Raw genomic sequence first — 18671 nt, 5'->3', positions numbered from 1 at the left:
TGATAAATACCGAGCTGGTTCTCGTAAATTTCTAGTCTTCATCATCATAATCACCATAAATTTGTAAATATTGATGTATGGGATCTGATGCTTCAAAAAATGATTCCATCATACTAGTCATATTGTAAGGATCTTGTTGTATAACTTGAGGAGAATAATAACCAGCATTTGGATCTTATGCCTGAAAATACTGAGGATAATAACTAGCATATGGATCTTGTGATGGCTCCAAACAATAAATACTAAATACTCAATGTACCATAATCATAGGAACTAAAATGCATCTCATGACGACGTCGCTGATATGTATATATATCCTCAGTTTCTCTGTCTTCACTTCTTATGCCTCCTTGACTTTCCTCAACAAATGTAGATGGAATGAACTCATCACCATATGTATCATCAGAACTATGACTAGTACTAGTAGGTATACTATCTCTCGCTGCTGAATGACTCGTACCAGCTTCTGCCCTCATCGTGGTCTCTCCCAATATTTCATCTAACCATGGGTTATCTCTGTCATCTAATAACCTGTCCTCTATTTCTCTGATCCATGGAGTCAAGAGGTCTTCTTCATCAAAAACATGATTTAAATCAATTAGTTGTTCATTTTCTGTCTTTCTTCTTAAATTTCTCTCCTTCAATCTCACATTATAATGACAAAAAATTAACTTCTCAAATCTTTCCATTGTTAATCAGTTGCATGTTTTTGTGTGGATTAAGAAGAAAGTAGTCCAATTTTTTTCACACTGTGATAAAAACACAGTTTAACTTAAAATTTTCTTTGCTATTGGCGTCAAATTTGGTGCCTCCTCCCATCTATAGATAGACCACCATTCAGCTGGAGTGTTATGAGATATAGCTGCAGCAACTTTAACAGTACTAAATTGCCCAGCTCTCAATCTATATCTCTCCATCTGAAATCAAAAATACATTATTAGCTTATTGATTATATTGAAAGTTAAAACTTGAAACAAATAATAATAAAATTATTTAATTGAATCATAACTCACTTCTTTATCGCACAGGATTTGTTTATGAATATCGAGCTCAACATTGCTGATTATCTTTCTAACCCCCAACAAGACTTCACTATTATTATTGACATTTTTAGAGAATTGAAATCTTTGGATTAAGAAAATACCCTGTAAAAATTTAAAATTTGTAAGCATTCAAATTTTTAAATATTAATAAATAAAAGTAAATTAGTAAATTAAAACTTAAAACTTAAAAGCATGCCTACCAGCAGCGTGTATATCTCTATGTAGTTATTTGTTCCATCTAAAATCAATCATCTTCCACTACTTCCTAAAACTTTGGCCCACATTTTTTTTTATTGATTCTTTTGCTATCTCCATTGCTTTATATAAGAAACCCATCTCAGACTTATCATCATTGTCTACAAGTCTTAATACTTTGACAAGAGGCTCAAATACTGCAGTGGTAATTATAATATTATCCCAAAATATATTTCCAAGAGCCATATTTTTTAAAGTTTCACCTAACAATTTATCTTTAAGTTTCATATTCTTAGTTTTTATAAACCACTCCTGTGATGTAAACATCCGCATGATATCATCTTTGTAGCGCATGATACTCTCCAAGGCTAAAAAGTGAGTAGCAAATCTAGTGACCCCGGGTCTGATGATCTCCCTACCACAAGTCATCTGCCTGAGTAAATTAAGAACCCAACCATGGTTATAAATAAAATTTGTTAACCTCTGACCTTCACATATGACCATGTCAATTTCAGGCTCTTTTGCAATATTCTCTAACATCAGATCAATACAATGTACAGCACATAGCGTCCAATATAAATGAGGTCTTTTAATCATCAGTAAATTTCCGGCAGCTTTATAATTTGCCCCATTATTAGTAACTACTTGAACTACTCTTTTTTTCACCGATTTCTTATACCACGTCATCCATCAACTGACAAATATAATCTGCATTTTTAAAATGAGCAGTAGCATTCACAGACTTCAAAAATATTATCCTCATGCCAGAGTACACTAAGAAATTAATTATATTTCTTCTATTTTGTATACTCCACTCATCATACATCAGTGTACAATTAAATTCATCCCAATACCGTTTAAATGTCTCAATGTAAGTATGAAGTTCATCTACATCTGAGTCAAGATATTTAGTAGCAATATTATTTGAACTAGGAGGCGGAACACCAAGCCCTACTAATTGTATAGCATCCACCATAGTGTGATAGTAAGAACTATCAACTACATTAAAAGGAATATGGTTGTAGAAGAAAAATTTAGAGATAACCCTACCAATGTGTTTCTTTGCATTTTTAATTATTTTGAGAACTGTTTTGATGGAAGTCTGTGTACAACCTCTTTTTTTCTAAAGATATGTATCTATTGGTCTAATATTTTTAGATTCTGCTGTAACACCAGGAGTCCTATGGGTAGAACTGTTACCCCCATATTCTCTCTCCTCGTATATTAACTGATCTACATCTCTGAAAGTTACCACCAGTGCTTCTTCTCATCTCTTCTTCTCTATGCATATTTCTGCTCTCTTTCATTGCCCTCCTCATCTGTCTCTCTTCCTCATCCTCCTCATTTTGCTCACTATTACGACCATTAATGTGTACAAGATTGTGCATCAATTCTTTACTAACCATTGACTCTCTTTGTTGTGCAAATTGTTTATCCTTCTTTTTGCCAATTAAATAAGCCAATATCTACTTTCTAACTTCCAAGGATACCTGAGTGCAAGCTGCTATATATCCCTGTCTTCCAGCTAAATGTTCTTTCAAACGGCTAATACCACCACTCATTTCCTTTCTACACCAGTTGCATTTAATATGTCTTTTATCTTACCCAATAGTACTGCAATGTTGTCATCCAATGGTATTATATGACTTCTCTTTTGGAGCCATTAATATTTTAACTCTGCAACTAAAAAATATAAATAAAATATAAAATAATTTAAAATTTATGAGGCATAACTGCTGCAGCAGCACCAGTAGTGGTGCTGGTGCTACTGCTGCAGTAGAGAAGCAGCAGCACCTGCTTCTCTACTATGCTGCTGCAGCAGAGAAGCAGTAGCACCTGTTGTAGGTTGTGCTGTGCTGCTGCGCAGTAGCACCTGCTGCAGGTGCGCAACAACACCTGCTGTAGGTGCAGCTACTGCACAATGAAAAAAAAAAACCTTACCTAAGGTCGCCGGAGATCGAGGTCATCGAATCTTCGTCGGAGAACGTCACCGAAGGTCGAGGTCACCGGAGATCTACTCACTACTCAGTCGTCGGTGAGAAAGAGACCCGTGAGAAAGAGAGAAAGAAAGAAAAGAGAGAGAAAGAAAAGAGAGAAAGAGAAAAAAAGAAAAGAGAGAGAAAAGGGAGAGAGGCAGGTGGGGGGTGAGGATATCAATTATTGATGTCACCCGGGTCGGATCCAACCCGTTCCCACCCGTTTCGGTCGGGATCGGCTGAAACTGCCGAAACCAGCAAACCGGCTAGGATCGAGATCGGTCAAAACTGGAAACCATGGTTAGAAACCATCTTAATAAGATCAATTTATGATTTGATGTAATCTCATCATCTCCATATATAGACATGATGGGAACTTTGAAAAAAGAAGGAAAAAAAAAGGATGAATATTTGAGAAATGATCTTTTGTGGAGGATTCTATATTTATACTTTTTCCTTTTCTCCTCCCTCATCTTCTACTCCCTTCTCCTTTTCATGGTGGATTACATGCTTGCTTTGTCTCCCACAATTTATGTGGTTTTGATTTTCTTTCCCCTATAGCTTGGTGGGTTATCTTCTATCTTTTCTATGTACATGCTGGTATAAAAATGGTACTTTGAGGCAAATAAAGGGATTCACACATGTCCTATCTTTTCCCCTTAGGGGTGGATCTAGGTATCTCCTTATTTTTGTCCTATATCGGCATGTTTCTTTGTCCTTAGGCCACATCAATTATTGTTTAGGCTTATCTCAATTCAATTCAAGTCAAACTTGGTTCAACCTCAAACCTTGAACCAGCTGCCATGGCAAAGCCATCAAGGGAGTAGGATGAGGTGGGTTTTGGTGGCCTACATGTCAAAAAGGCTGGTGATAGATGAAAGGTTGATTTCTTGGCAGGTCAAAGGGTTGAGGTCATCATGATCTAAGTGACGAAGTATTAGTTGTGGAGCATGGGCACAAAGAGACGGTGATGGAGGTCATAAGAAATATAGAGGTATTGTTGTTCTCATCGTTGTCATTTAATAGAGACAAAGATAAGAGCCAATGATGAGAGTTGACAAACAGTAATGAGGATATATTGCAGCGACAAGAGTCAACAAGGAGAAGAGATCAAGATGAGAGCCAACGATGATGAGGAGAGATCGAACTAGTGAGAGTACAATAAGATTAGGATTTAGGAGGAGAAATTCTAAGCTATAAATGGAAAAAAGATATGAACAATTAGATCAAAGATCTAATGGTCCCAAACTATATATATATATAGTGAAATTGAATCGAGCCTTGTCGAATCAAGTTTGAGGGAGCCAACTTGTGCACAAGCTCAGATCGAAATGAATTCCAAGCCCATGTTAGTAGTTAGGGCTCGAGTGTCTTATTTTTCAACCCGAGCTTGAACTAAGCCATGCTCGAACTGCTCGATTATTTTGAAAGCCCTAGGTGTTTTTATGGCTCATAAAACTGGCTATGTAGATTGGTTCTGAGGCTCAAAACAATTGTGGGAGTCAATCATTATATTTTTCACAAAATCTTACCCTCTTGCTCATTTTCCAAGGGTATGAAGGTACCAAGGTAGCCCACTTGTAATGTCTAGAACGTAAGATATCACATCACGCTCTAATCTTTCCATGTAAAATATCTGAAGTGAAAATTTGATGAATCTGTGAAATATTATTGTACTCAAAATTGACAAAAATATAAAAGCTAAATAGAGAAGGTTAATGTCATTTTGTATAGCAAATAAATATCTTTTGTACTTCAGTAAAAAATACTGATCATGCTTCTCAAAATTTTGCAACAAATATTAATCTCCAAAAACCAACCAGAACTAAAACTGTTATCAAACATATGGATCTTTATATTTCCGAGCTTAAGGAAGGCACATTACTTTTAATCTGATATGAATTATGTAGATAACAGTTCAACATATATATATATATATAGACTCATTTTCAACATAACGTGGCCACAAGTTCAAGTTTCAGAAAATATATACCGCCACAAAGTGAACAGTCTAACAGTGGGTTTAACAATTTTCAAAGTGAATTTACTAACCAAACGAGCTTTGTAGCCAAAGGCTCGACAATATAGCGTAAAGCAGTTGGCCCATTCTCCACAGCGCCCTCTCTTTGTTTCCAGAAGCTAAGATTAGAAAGGACATCATGTTCATATGAGTTTGACTGAACTTAGTCAAGGGAGATAGTACTGAACTCTACGAAGTCTCCAAAATAAAAGGATCAAAGGAAACGGTTCATACCTTTAGTGGATCATTGTATCGTGGGAAACGAGTGACACATGAACAAAATTTGCACCTTGATATTCATTAACTAGTCAATCATATGCAGTCATATAAGGTGATAATTGCTGAATCATCACCTCAGCAAATTTAGCATACATTCAGGAAAGAGGAAAAGAAGATTAGAGTAAGCTATTATCTGCCATAGTACAAATATTCCAAATGGCAAGTAAAAGTTAAGCTAACAATTCAAATAAATAGAGGCAAAATCTTCCATACCCCTCTTAACTTGTCTATCTTGATCCAAAGGTTGTAATTGCCATTCTAGCTGGTATTCCTTTCTTTATACATGCCCAGTTCTAGTCCCTCGGTACCGGATTTAACTTAATTCCTTAAGTGCTTAAAGAGCTAATAAGTACATTAATTATGGAGAGAATTACTGAGAGATGTTCGTATTTGAGAGAGGACAGAGAAAAGGATGTGGGATCTGGATCAATTAGGGAAAGATTGTCGCAAATAAATATAATCAAATAGATTTGAATTCAAAAGTAAAGTAAATGACTTAGACTATAAATTATGCAAATCTAATCAATTTCAAATCAGATTTAAATACATAATGTTTTGAATTAAATTTGGAAGCATATCACTGTAAAACTTGATCATAGTAAGATATTCTTTTTTTAAAATATAAGCAAACTGAATAATGAATTTGGAAAAGAGGAGATGAAGAGAGATAAGGATATAGGATATGTAGATGATGATAAGAATCAGATTTATTTTACTATGAATAAGAGAGAGAGAGAGAGAGAGAGAGGAGAACATAAAAGTCACATACTAGAATCCTAATATGAAGATAACACCGGTTGAAAAGCTTAATATTACGAATTCTCAATTTTACCATTGGTTCTGTCAACGGTTTGATTTCTCTTTCACCTTAACCAACCAATTTGAGTGACGGGTATGAAAGAAACACTCATAAATATAACAAAAAACATAACATGACACATGGCCACACCAGCAGCTAGTCACAAAATAAGTGTGGCATGTAACAACCTAAAATGGAAAAAGAAAAGGAGAAGAAAAGATGTACTAAACAAAGATAATTTTTGTGAGAATTTTTATACAGGATCATAAAATGTTATGGTAACAGTAAGTAAACATATATGTAAACCGAATGAAAAGAGTCCGAAGAAAATGGAGAATTGTTGAAAAAAAAAATACTATAAAGAGCTGAAACTAAGACCATGCCAACAGCTAAATTTTAATTCCACAAATCAGCCAACCAAAAAAGCAGCCCTAAAGAAATTGTAATTCATTCCGACTAATCAAACGCATCTTGCCATATAAGGTCCAACGTCTACCATATAGTGATACGACACCAATAATTACCATGGTGGTATCAGAGCACGCGAACCTCAGACCTCCATTAATAATTGAAACAAGGAAGATGACATCAACAAGGAGACCTATGGAGAGCATACCGACAAAGGAGGACTCAATGCACGATGATCCTAACCGTGAGGCCGATTCCTTTGGAGCGACCACGGCAGAACCGAGTCAACCAACGTCTATAGGTTCGAATATGGATGAACTTAGAGGCATGTACCAAACATTGTTGCATAGAGTTGACAACATGCAAAAGGATTATAATAAATTCAAGGAATATGTCGTGAATCGATTGGGTTCGTTATCTCCTCAACGACGAACGGAGTTTCAAAAAAGACCAACGGTGGGACCTCATCGAACCGATACCCCACAGGTCCAAGTGCGTCATATGAGTGTCAATGATCCCCTCCTACCTATGCCTTCACATCATCCCCCACCTCTGTTACAAAACCCAAGACCGGTGGTGGTAGAACCTGAGAGACGTGCGGCACCGATGCGCTTCGTCGATAAGGAGGATTGGCACTGAGGATGAGGTTAATCCCTATGGAGATGGTGATGGACGTACTCGAAGATTTAGAGAAGGTGATCAACATGCACAAAGGTTTAGATCTAAACCAAGAATCTTTTGCAAACTCGACAACACTATTCGAAGAAGAACCGCACACTTGGACTTTCCAAAATTCTAAAGCGGTGATCCAACAGATTGGGTGTTTCAAGTTGAACAATATTTTGATTGTCAAGGTACAGCGGAAGATGTAAAAGTCCAGATGGCAAGCTTTCACCTCCAAGAAACGGCAATGCATTGGTATAGATCGGTTATTCGTGGTAGTGGATTTACCTAATGGGCTAATTTTTATAGGAGGATTACACGCGGATATGGGATAGCGGCATATAAAGATTTTGCTGCTACATTAAGTAAGATCTACAGTATTGAAGTACCAAGCTGAGTTTGAAAGAGTTAGTAGTCGTTGTGAGCCACTGTGCCCCGAATGTACATTGATGAGTACATTTATTTCAGGGCTACGAGAAGAGATACAAGCGAATGTTCGTGCTCTATGTCCTACTACTCTTGAGGAGGCCTTTGAGAAGGCCGTGAGAATGGAACAAAAGCATGGGGCTCTAAAGATGGCAGCGAAAACTAATTAGAGCAACCGAGATGGGCGATTTGCACCCAAAACGCCGGCTGAAAATTCTACGGTTTCAAGAACAGCGGCTGTGAGTACTAGACCATGACCACCTTTGAGACCTTCTTATGATGTTAGAGGAGGCACAAGACCCCCTGTTTGAACTCACACCTGCCCAGATAAAGAAGCTTTAAAGAGCGAAGAGCCTTTGCTTTTGATGTGATGAGCATTTCACCCCCGGTCATCGGTGTTCTAAACCAATCGGGAGTGTGATGCTTATCGATGGTTCTGAGGATGATGACATTGATGATGATAGAGAGTGTCCATAGGAGACCTATGAGGAGACCGTTGTGGAGGGCGTGGAGAAAAATATCCAAGCTGAAATATCGATGCATGTATATTCGGGTACTTCCGCGCCGAAGACGTTACGAGTAAATAGACTCGTTAAAAAGCATTATGTGCACATCCTCATCAATTCGGGGAGTACACACAACTTTCTAAACGAGAGGCTAGTGAGGAGATTGGGTCTGGATACCGAACCGACTATGAGATTTGACGTTGCTATTGGAGACGACATGAAGCTTAGGACGAAGAGCTTGTGTCGCCGAGTCGGTATACGGGTGCAAGGACATCATTGTGAACTTGTATCTGTTAGCGCTACGCGGAGCGAACATTGTCCTTAGTGCTCAGTGGTTACAGAGTTTGGGACCCGTCACATTTGATTTTCGGAGTATGTGGATGAAATATAAACAAGGAAACAAAGATGTGCGGCTTGATGGTGTTCGGTCTTCGCCGATTCCTGCGATGCAGCCTATCGTGGGGCTGCCTTGTGCGTATGATTTGGCATATCTTCTTCAGTTAGAAAAAGCAAGAGATAAGCCTTAAACGAGTTCAGGTATTACCATTGAATTGTCTAATTTATTAGATAACTATTCTAGACTGTTTGAGAAGCCACAAGAGTTGCCACCGAAGAAAGCGGCGGGCCATCGCATAGAGATTGTACCCAGAGCTACACTGATGAACGTGAGGCTATATCGGTATCCACATGTGCAAAAAGAAGTTATCTCCAAGATGGTAGCTGAGATGTTGGAGCAAGGCCTCATTCAACTAAGTCATAGCTCATACTCATCCCCCGTGCTATTGGTGCGAAAGAAGGATGGGACATAGCATTTTTGTGTCAACTATCGGGCACCAAACGTTATTACCGTCAAGGACCGATATCCCATTCCGATTATAGAGGGGCTACTGGACGAGAAAGCAGGGGCGACCATATTTAGTAAGTTTGACTTGAGGGCCGAGTATCATCAAATTATAGTTCACTCTGCAGATGTGCACAAAACTGCATTTCGGACTCCGGACGGGCATTACGAGTTCTGGGTGATGCCTTTTGGTCTCACTAATGCTCCAGCTATCTTTCAAGGCCTCATGAATGATATATTTTGTTTTTTATTTCGAAGGTATATCTTGGTATTTTTTGACGATATTTTGGTGTATAGCAAGACTAAATTGAAGCACCGGCGACATTTGGAGGACTTGCTAAATTTGTTGAAGCAAAACCAATTGAAGATCAAAAAGTCCAAGTGCCTATAAGGAGTACCAAAAATGGAGTATTTAAACCACATCATTTCAGCGAATAGTGTAGCGACGGATCCACAAAAGATTGTATGCATGACTGCTTGGCCTATTCCTACTACTACCACCGGTTATTATAGTCAATTCATCGTCGGATATGGCAAGTTGTAGATCAAGAAGTTACGGTTCCAAGCCAATTGGTTTCATAATTTTCTGACTACCGAAGAATTTCTGACGAATATTTTTTCACGGTTACGCGGACTGATTCCTGTAATACATTTAGATCTTGAAGGAATCTTAGCGTAGCTTATTTTTGGTTCCAGAACCTATCAATTGGTATCAAAGCCTATCAAAGTGGTATCAGAAAAATAGAAGACAGATTATTAGATGATAGAGATAGAGATAATGTGAGAACCGAAAAAAAAAAAAGGGTTGAGAGTGGAGGGTGCACGTGCTCTACACGTGCAACCCCCTCCCCTCTCCCTCTTCGGCACGCAACGAGGCGCAGCGGAAATCTCGCCTAATCCGAATCAAGTTAGATTTGGATTTTCTTTTAATCTATAAATTAAACCCTAATTCTCTCTCTCTCCTTAACCCCCCCTCAGCCTCTCTTTTCTCTTCTCCTTCGTTTTCTTCTTTCTCACCGTCGGAGTCACACAGTAGAATCAGTTTTAATTTCAGTTTAATAGGTTAAAATAAAAATACCTAACGGCTTCGGGTCGCTGTCTCTCCTCCACTGGAAACCTCTTGTCGTTGGTCTCATACCATGGGTGTTCACCTTGGAGCCCTCATGGCTCCAATCGTAGTCGACTTTTGAGTTGGCCATCTGTGGTGGGTTCTTCTCCACCTCGTGAGGACGACAAAGTCGCAAGAGGAAATCGAGGGGCTTGAGGTGTGGTCATTGAACCGTCGCTGGCGGTCACTCTCTCCTTTAATTCTTCTCTTCCTCGCGCCGGTCGCGGAAACGGAAGGATTTGGTTGGGCTCGGGTTTAACCTGAGCCAACCCTTTTCTTATGGTTTTCAGGTTCAGGTTCGGGTTTGAATTTCGGATCCAACGACCCGACCCGAACCACTAAATTTGGGTGGGTTGCAGGTTAGCCCGTAGCCTAATCCATTGTTTTGGCTAGGCTTTGGCCCAGCCCGATTAGTTCTTTTTGGAGTGGGCCGAGCCAACAGTAGCCTAGCCCAATCCAATGGGTAATTTAACCCATTTTAGTTCTTTTTAGTTTTTTTAAAATTTTAGAAATATTGATATTATTCAAATTAAAGATTTTATTATTATCTATTATTAAAGGTGGTGATTTTTAGTACGTAAGTAAGAGATTTCAGTTGTCTTGCTTAGACTCTGGTGAGTGAGTTCATTCACATTTATTTTTATTATATTTCGTACCTTGTCAGACCATGTAATTTTCTCATGTAATTTTCTGTGTGCAAATTTATTTATTTCAGCCTTACATGCAAATTTAATTGTTACATTTTTTGTGTGCATTTAATCATTATACTCAGTACATCGTCATACCTTGTGCAAATATTAAATTTTAGTGAAAAAAAAAATAAGACTAATATTTGTACGATTTAGAGAATAGTCCAAGTATAAATCATTTACGGTTTTCCGTGGTGACTCAAGTCTATCTAGAAGTCCAAGGGAAGGTCCTAAATCAAATCACTGCAGTGACTTTCTTAGGTGACTCTGGTGAAGTTAGGAAACAGTCCTAGGATAAATAAAAAATTTCGTGACTCTAATTTCTCTCAACGGTTAGTAGAAAAGACAGGGTGTGTTGATCACATAGCGATACCATCTGATGATCCTAACCAGATCAGCTATGAAGAAAAGTCCCGAGCGTCATCTCGAGGTGACTCTAGTTAATGTGGATCCACAGGGTATAAACCCATTAAGATAAATGACAATATAAATATTGAAAAGATGTTAATATATTAAAACTGTGCAAGGTTACAAGTTATAACTCTCTATTGTTATCATTGTTATTATTTAAAGAGCATGCCTATTGCAAATTGTTATGTATATTATTGATCTTAGTTTTTATTCAACATTAATAAAATTTAGAATTTATTTGGTTTTCGAGTGAATTCCACTCACTGAGCTATAGTTATTGGCTCATGGATTTTTTTATTTATTTATTTATTATCTCAGGTAATAGTCAGCGTGGCGACTGAGCGAGACGTACCCGGATCCCACCTTCACTTAGGACCCACCTATTTACCTTTCCTCTCTTTTCAATTTTATGTTTTAGATTAAATGTTAAATTTATTTCGTTTAGAGACTCAAAAACAATAACATTGTTTTATAATTTTTGCAATTAGTTTAAATTTAATAAAGCAGATCTTCGTTTATTTATTCTTACCATTGTACACTTAGGAAGTATTAGTAAGGCTTTGTGTATCTCAAGCATATTGAGGTGCATAATTCCTATCTTGAGTCATGACAGATAACCCATGGCAGCAAAAGAAAGTACAAGTTGTCAACAGCGTGAGATAGTCCATCAACCAATACTAGTAATAATACTAATGATCCTGATAATAGACCTACCTGGTGGTAAGATTGTCCCATCTACATTTGCTAAGGAAAGTTAAGGAGGAATTGACATTGAAGACGAAGAAACTGAAGATGTATATACATATCAACAACGTCGTTATGAGAATGTTGCTCCCTATGATTATAGTGCATCGAGTATTCATTATATGAAATCATCACAAGATCTATATGCTGGTTATTATCCTCAGCATCCTCATACACAAGATCCATACAGTAATTATTATATTCCTCAAACAGTCACACAATAAGATCCATATAATATAAATAGTATGATACCACATTTTAGAGCACCAGGTCCTATACAATATTATTTACAAACTTATGGTGATTATAATGATGACCAAAGAAATTTACAAAAGCCAGCTCAGTATTTATCAAAGTTTTAAATTTTAAGTAAATTAATATATTTTTTAAAGTTTTTTGGCTTCATATATGAGTAAATTTTTTTCTATTTTCTTATCAATTTTTCAAAATTTTTAGAAATTTTTTGTATTTTTAAATAATGTTTAGAATTTTACATAATTAAAAAAATAGTTTGATCCGATACATATCTTTTTTCCAGATGGTCGATACCGATCCCAACTCCAATACTCAAAAGTTTGATATGTACATCTAGTGTATATATATATATATATAAAGTTATTTAGGCCTTTTGCAGTAAAAATACAATGGCATTTTTCATTTTAGAGGTTAGGTCCACTTTTAGTTTCTTTTGCAAGGTAAGCCATTGTCAGAACCAGAAAAAATTAAATTAAATAAAAAATTAATTGGGGGTTAAGAGAGGAGGGTGCATGTGCAGCCCCTCCCCTCTCCCTCTCCGACACGCGAGAGGCGCAGAGAAGATCTCATCTAATCCGAATCGAATTAGATTTGATCTTCTTTTAATCTATAAATTAAACCCTAAATTTTTCTCTCCCCTTAATCCCTTCAGCCCTCTCCTCTCTTCTTCCCCTCCTTCGTTTTCTTTTTTTTTCTCACCGTCGGAGTCACGCCGTGGAATCGACTTGCCGGAGCCAATGGAGACCACCACGTGACTCCTTGGTAAGCCCTCTCTCATCCCTCTAGTTTAATTTCAGTTTAATAAAGTAAATTAGAAATACCTAATTTGGGCGATTTCGGCTTCGCCAGCAACTCTCGCCGGCCGGCGACTTCGGGCTGCTGCTGCTCGTGCTCAAGAGCTCCAAGCCGTTGGCCTTGCGCCATGGTTGCCTTCTGAAAAAACCCTCATGACTCCAATCGTCGTCAGCTTCGAAATCGGTCGTCGATGGTGGGTTCTCCTCCACCTCGTGAGGATGACAGAGAGAGAGAGAGAGAGAGAGAGAGAGAGAGAGAGACGAGTGGTGGAGAGTGGTCGTGAACCGCCGCCTGCAGGGGTCGCCAGCGGTCACTCTCCCCCTCGATTCTTCTCTTTCTCGTGTCGGTCGCGAGAAGGAAGAAAGAGGTTAGCAGGGCTCGGGTTTAACCCGAGCCAACCCCTTTTTCCTTTTAAGTTTGGGTTCGGTTTGGGTTTGAATTTCGGATCCACAGACCCGACCCAAACCAATTTTTTTGGATGGGCTACGGGCCAACCCGTAGCCCAATCCATTATTTTGGTTGGGCCAAGGACCAGCCCAATTAGTTTCTTTCTTGGAATGGGCCGAGCCAACAGTAGCCCAACCCAATCCAATGGGTAAATTAAACCCATTTTAGTTCTTTTTAGTTTTTAAATTTTAGAAATATTGATATTATTCAAATTAAAAAATTTATTATTATTTATTATTAAAGGTGGTAATTTTTAGTACGTGAGCTAGAGATTTAAGATTTCGGTTGTCTTGCCTAGACTCAGGTGAGTGGGTTCACTCACATATTTATTTATTTATTTCTTCCGTACGTGCAAAATTTAATTGGTATATTTTCTGTGTGTATTTAATCATTATACTCAGTGTATCGTCATACCTTGTGCAAATATTAAATTTTAGTAAAAAAAAAATGAGACTAGTATTGGTACAACTTAGAGAACAGTCCCAGTATAAATTGCTTGCGGTTTTTTGTGGTGACTCAAGTCTATTTGGAAGTTTAGGGGAAAGTCTTAAATCAAATCACTACGGTGACTTTCTTAGGTGACTCTGGCGAAGTTAGGGAACAATCCTAGGATGAATGAGAAATTTTATAAGTGACTCTAATTTCTCTCAACAGTTAGTGAAAAAGACAGGGTGTGTTGATCACATAGTGATACCATCTGATAACCCTAACCGGATCAGCTATGAAGAAAAGTTTCGAACGTCATCTCGATGTGACTTCTAGTTGATGTGGATTCGCAGGGCTTAGACCCATTGAGACATATGACAGTATAAATATTGAAAAGATGTTAATATGATTGAAACCGTGCAAGGTTACTAGTTGTGACTCTATTGTTATCATTGTTATTATTTAAAGAGCATACATATTGCATATTGTTATGGATATTGTTAATTTTTGTTTAATTTTATTCAGCTTTAATATAATTTAAAATTTATTTGGTTTTTGAGTGGAATCCACTCACTAAGCTATAGTTGTTGGCTCATGGATTCTTTTTTTTTGTATTTATTTATCTATCTCAGGTAATAGTCAGCGAGGCGACTGAGCGAGATGTACCCGGACTTCACCTCCACTTAGGATTCACCTATTTATTTTTCTGCTCTTTTGGATTTTATACTTTAGATTAGAAGTTTTATTTATTTCGTTTAGAGACTATAAAACATTAACTTGTTTTATATTTATTGCAATTAGTTTTAATTTTAATAAAGCAGATTTTTATTTTATTTATTTATTTTGTCATCGTACACATAGAAAGTACTAATAAGATTTCGTGTATCTCAAGTATATTGAGATGCATGGCCGGTCATGATTCCTATTTCAAGTCGTGACAGCCATTTTCACTATTTGTTTCCCAAACTACCTTGAGATGGGAGGAGAGAAATTTGCTATGCATTTTATGCAGTGTGACATTTTATGAACTGTCACTTTTGTCTGGAGAAGCCGGGAAGGAAAATATATATTTGCTCTTCCTCACATATATCTACATAAAACAGTCAAAACAAAACTAAATTATGTGATTTTAAATGCATAATAGTATAAAAAAAACTGTGTTACATGATTTTAACTGCATAATACAGTAAAAGGAACTGTATTATGTGATTTTAATACTATAATACAATCAAAAAAGAAACTGTTGTATATGATTTTAACTATGTAATACAGTAAAAGAAAATTGTATTACCTGATTTTAGCCATGTAATATTTTCAAAAATGTTGTGTTACATCATTAACTACGTTTACCCTATAGAATATAAAATTTGAGGTAATAACTCGGAATACCTTATACAAACAGTGTTATACATTCTAATAACTGTGGATACCTATTAATAATAGTCTAATACTTTCTAATAATAGTAGAATACAGTCTAATAAAAGTGAAATACCTTATAATAAAAGCATACTACCTTCTAATAATAGTGAAATATTTTCTAATAATTGCGTAATACCTTTCAATAACAACGTAATTATCACAATCCAAGATAGGAATCATAACTGGCCATACACCTCAATATGCTTGAGATACACAAAGCCTTACTAATACTTTCTAAGTGTACAATGGCAAGAATAAATAAACGAAGAAGATCTGCTTTATTAAATTTAAACTAATTGCAATAATTATAAAACAATGTCATTGTTTTTGAGTCTCTAAACAAAATAAATTTAACATTTAATCTAAAGCATAAAATCGAAAAGAACGGAAAGGTAAATAGGTGGATCCTAAGTGAAGATGAGATACGGGTACGTCTCACTCAATCGCCATGTTGACTATTACCTGAGATAATAAATAAATAAATAAATAATTCATGAGCCAACAACTATAGCTCAGTGAGTAGAATCCACTCAAAAACTAAATAAATTCTAAAATTTTATAGTGTTAAATAAAACCTAAGATTAACGATATACATAACAATTTGCAATAGGCATGCACTTAAATAATAACAATGATAACAATAGAGAGTCATAATTGGCAGCATTGCACAGTTTCAACATATTAACATCTTCCCAATATTTATACTGTCAGTTCTCTCAATGGGTCTATACAGGATTCACATCAACTAGAAGTCACTTCAAGATGACGCTCGGGACTTTTCCTCATAACTGATCCGGTTAAGGTCATTAGATGGTATCACTATATGATCAACACAACCTGTTTTTTTCACTAACCGTTGAGAAAAGTTAGAGTCACCTAAAAAATTTCTTATTTATCCTAGGACTGTTCCCTAACCCCGCCTGAGTCACCTAAGAAAGTCATCGTAGTGATCTGATTTAGGCTTTCTCCTGGACTTCCAGATAGACTTGAGTCACCACGAAATTAGGTATTTCTATTTTAACCTATTAAACTGAAATTAAAATTAAGAGGTGGGAGAGGGCTTACCAAGGAGTCACGTGGTGGTCTCTGATGGCTTCGGTGACACTCCAACAGGCTGATTCCACTACGTGACTCCGACGGTAAGAAAAAAACGAAAAAGAGGAGAAAAGGGAGACGGAGGCTGGGGGGCTTAAGGAAAGAGAGAATTAGGGTTTAATTTATAGATTAAAAGAAAATTCAAATCTAATTTGATTCGGATTAGGCGAGATCTCCGCTGCGTCTTGTCGCGTGCCAGAAAGGGAGAGGGGAGGGAGTTGCACGTGCAGAGTCCCTCAACCCCTTTTTTTTTTTGTTCTTACAGTAATTCCTTCTAATAAAATGGAGTACCTTCTAAACTTCTAATAAAAGCACACTACTTTCTAATAATAGTGAAATACCTTCTAAGAACAGCATAATTCCTTCAAATAACAGCGCAATACCTTCTAATAAAATGGAGTACCCTCTAAACGGAACATCTATTACTTGTGCAAAATCTGAGAGTGTGTTGCATGAATATCTATGAAGTGTTGTTCCCTGTTGCGTAAATTTGTAATACACTAGGAAAAGTTTCAAATCAGATATCTTTAAGTTTGTGCACTATAATATAAGTTTGTAATACACTGGGAAAAAATCAGAATACATCAGAAAGTTAAAAAAAATAAAGCTTATTTGGATATCTTTAAATGTTGTGCACTGTTGTATAAGTTCATAATACATCAGGAAACATTCAGAATACATCATAAAAATGCCAAAAAATGTCTATTTGGGTGGAATAGATATCCGTAACTACTGTGTGATGTTACATAAGTTCGTAATAAATTGGGAAAAGTTTGAAATATATCACAAAATGTGAATAATGTCTATTTGGGTAAATTAGAAATCTTTAAGAAGGATTTTCCCTAGGGTTTCCTTTCTAAAGTTATATGTCCTCCATAGTTACTAGAAGGTATCCCACAATTATTACAATTTAATATGTTATTATTAGAAAGTATTAACTGTTCCAGAAAACATTGCGCTGTTGTAAGAAGGTATTCCACAATTATTAAAAAATAATACATTATAATTAGAATGTATTATAATGTAATTAGAAGGTATTATGCTGTTGTTAGAAGGTATTCTATAGTTATTATGTTGTTACAACTAACGAGAAGGAATTCTGTTAATGTTAAAAGGTATTTCATTATTATTAGAAGAAATTCTGCAATTATTAGAACATATTACACAGCATAATATTTTCTAATAACAATAGAATACATTCTAGTAACAGTAAAACATGAAATTCTCTGGAACGTATTATAGAATGTTTTTACGGATCGTACTATCAACATTCATGTATTAGATCTAATTAATGATTATAGATGATTTTGTCTTTTCTACAACATATTACAAGAAAGTTTTAATCTATCATGCTATCTACTTTCACATATTATGCGATTTAAGTGTGGCATAGATCTAGTAAACTTTCACATATTATGTGGATGCAAATTGCATGATCTGTAATATTTATCAGTGCAATTCCTCCTTTAAGAAATTAGTCTTAAGTCAATTATTTTTATTATACATTTGCTATTTATGGTGTTTAGGATTGTATTTACTTTTTTGCAATTCTTTAGTGTGTTATTTGCTTATTATCATTTGTAAGATCTATATAGGCTAGCTTTAACTCAATCAGGATTAATAAAGAAATGAAATTTTTTTGAGATCTCCAATAAGAGTTTTGGGTATAAAACCCTAGTTGAAAATAAAAGTATGAAACTCCATTCTTTTTCTGTCTCTCACTATTATTGTTCCTAGAATCCTAACGATCTAATTATTTTCAAGGTTCCAAAAATCGATATCGAGATCGGGATCAACCGTCTGGAAAAACGATACGTAATGGTCGTATCGGCCATATTGGCTGCCTGTATTGAATCGGACTATTTTAATTAAATAAAATTCTAAATATTATTTTAAAATGTTGAGAAATTTCTAAAAATTTAGAAAAATTATAATAAAATAAGAAATAATAATTACTCACATATAAAACCTAAAAAGTAAAAATCTCTCTTCCTCCCTCTCTTCTTTCCTATCCCTCTAACTGTTAGTCTGAGGTATCCATTCTCTCCCTTACTCTCTTTTTTTTTATCTTTCTCTCTCTCTCCCTCACACTCTTTCTTTTTATCTTTCCCTCTCTTCCTCACTC

The 18671-nt window shown here is 36.2% G+C and overlaps 1 protein-coding gene across 1 annotated transcript in view; it reads right to left on the bottom strand.

Annotated features, from left to right (window-relative positions):
- LOC140759560 (peptide-N(4)-(N-acetyl-beta-glucosaminyl)asparagine amidase) overlaps nt 1-18671 on the bottom strand; it is a 58275-nt gene that overhangs the window by 19750 nt on the left and 19854 nt on the right. Inside the window, exons 8-9 of the mRNA XM_073096150.1 lie at nt 5469-5523; nt 5267-5353 (exon numbers count right to left, since the gene is read on the bottom strand). Of these exons, the coding sequence (XP_072952251.1) occupies nt 5267-5353; nt 5469-5523 (142 nt within the window). The remainder of the gene's footprint in view (nt 1-5266; nt 5354-5468; nt 5524-18671) is intronic.

Source organism: Typha angustifolia, chromosome 4, assembly GCF_048772165.1.
Source record: "Typha angustifolia cultivar Huaian chromosome 4, ASM4877216v1, whole genome shotgun sequence".
In the NCBI taxonomy this organism is placed as follows: domain Eukaryota; kingdom Viridiplantae; phylum Streptophyta; class Magnoliopsida; order Poales; family Typhaceae; genus Typha; species Typha angustifolia.
This window is presented reverse-complemented; position numbering and strand designations above follow the sequence as displayed.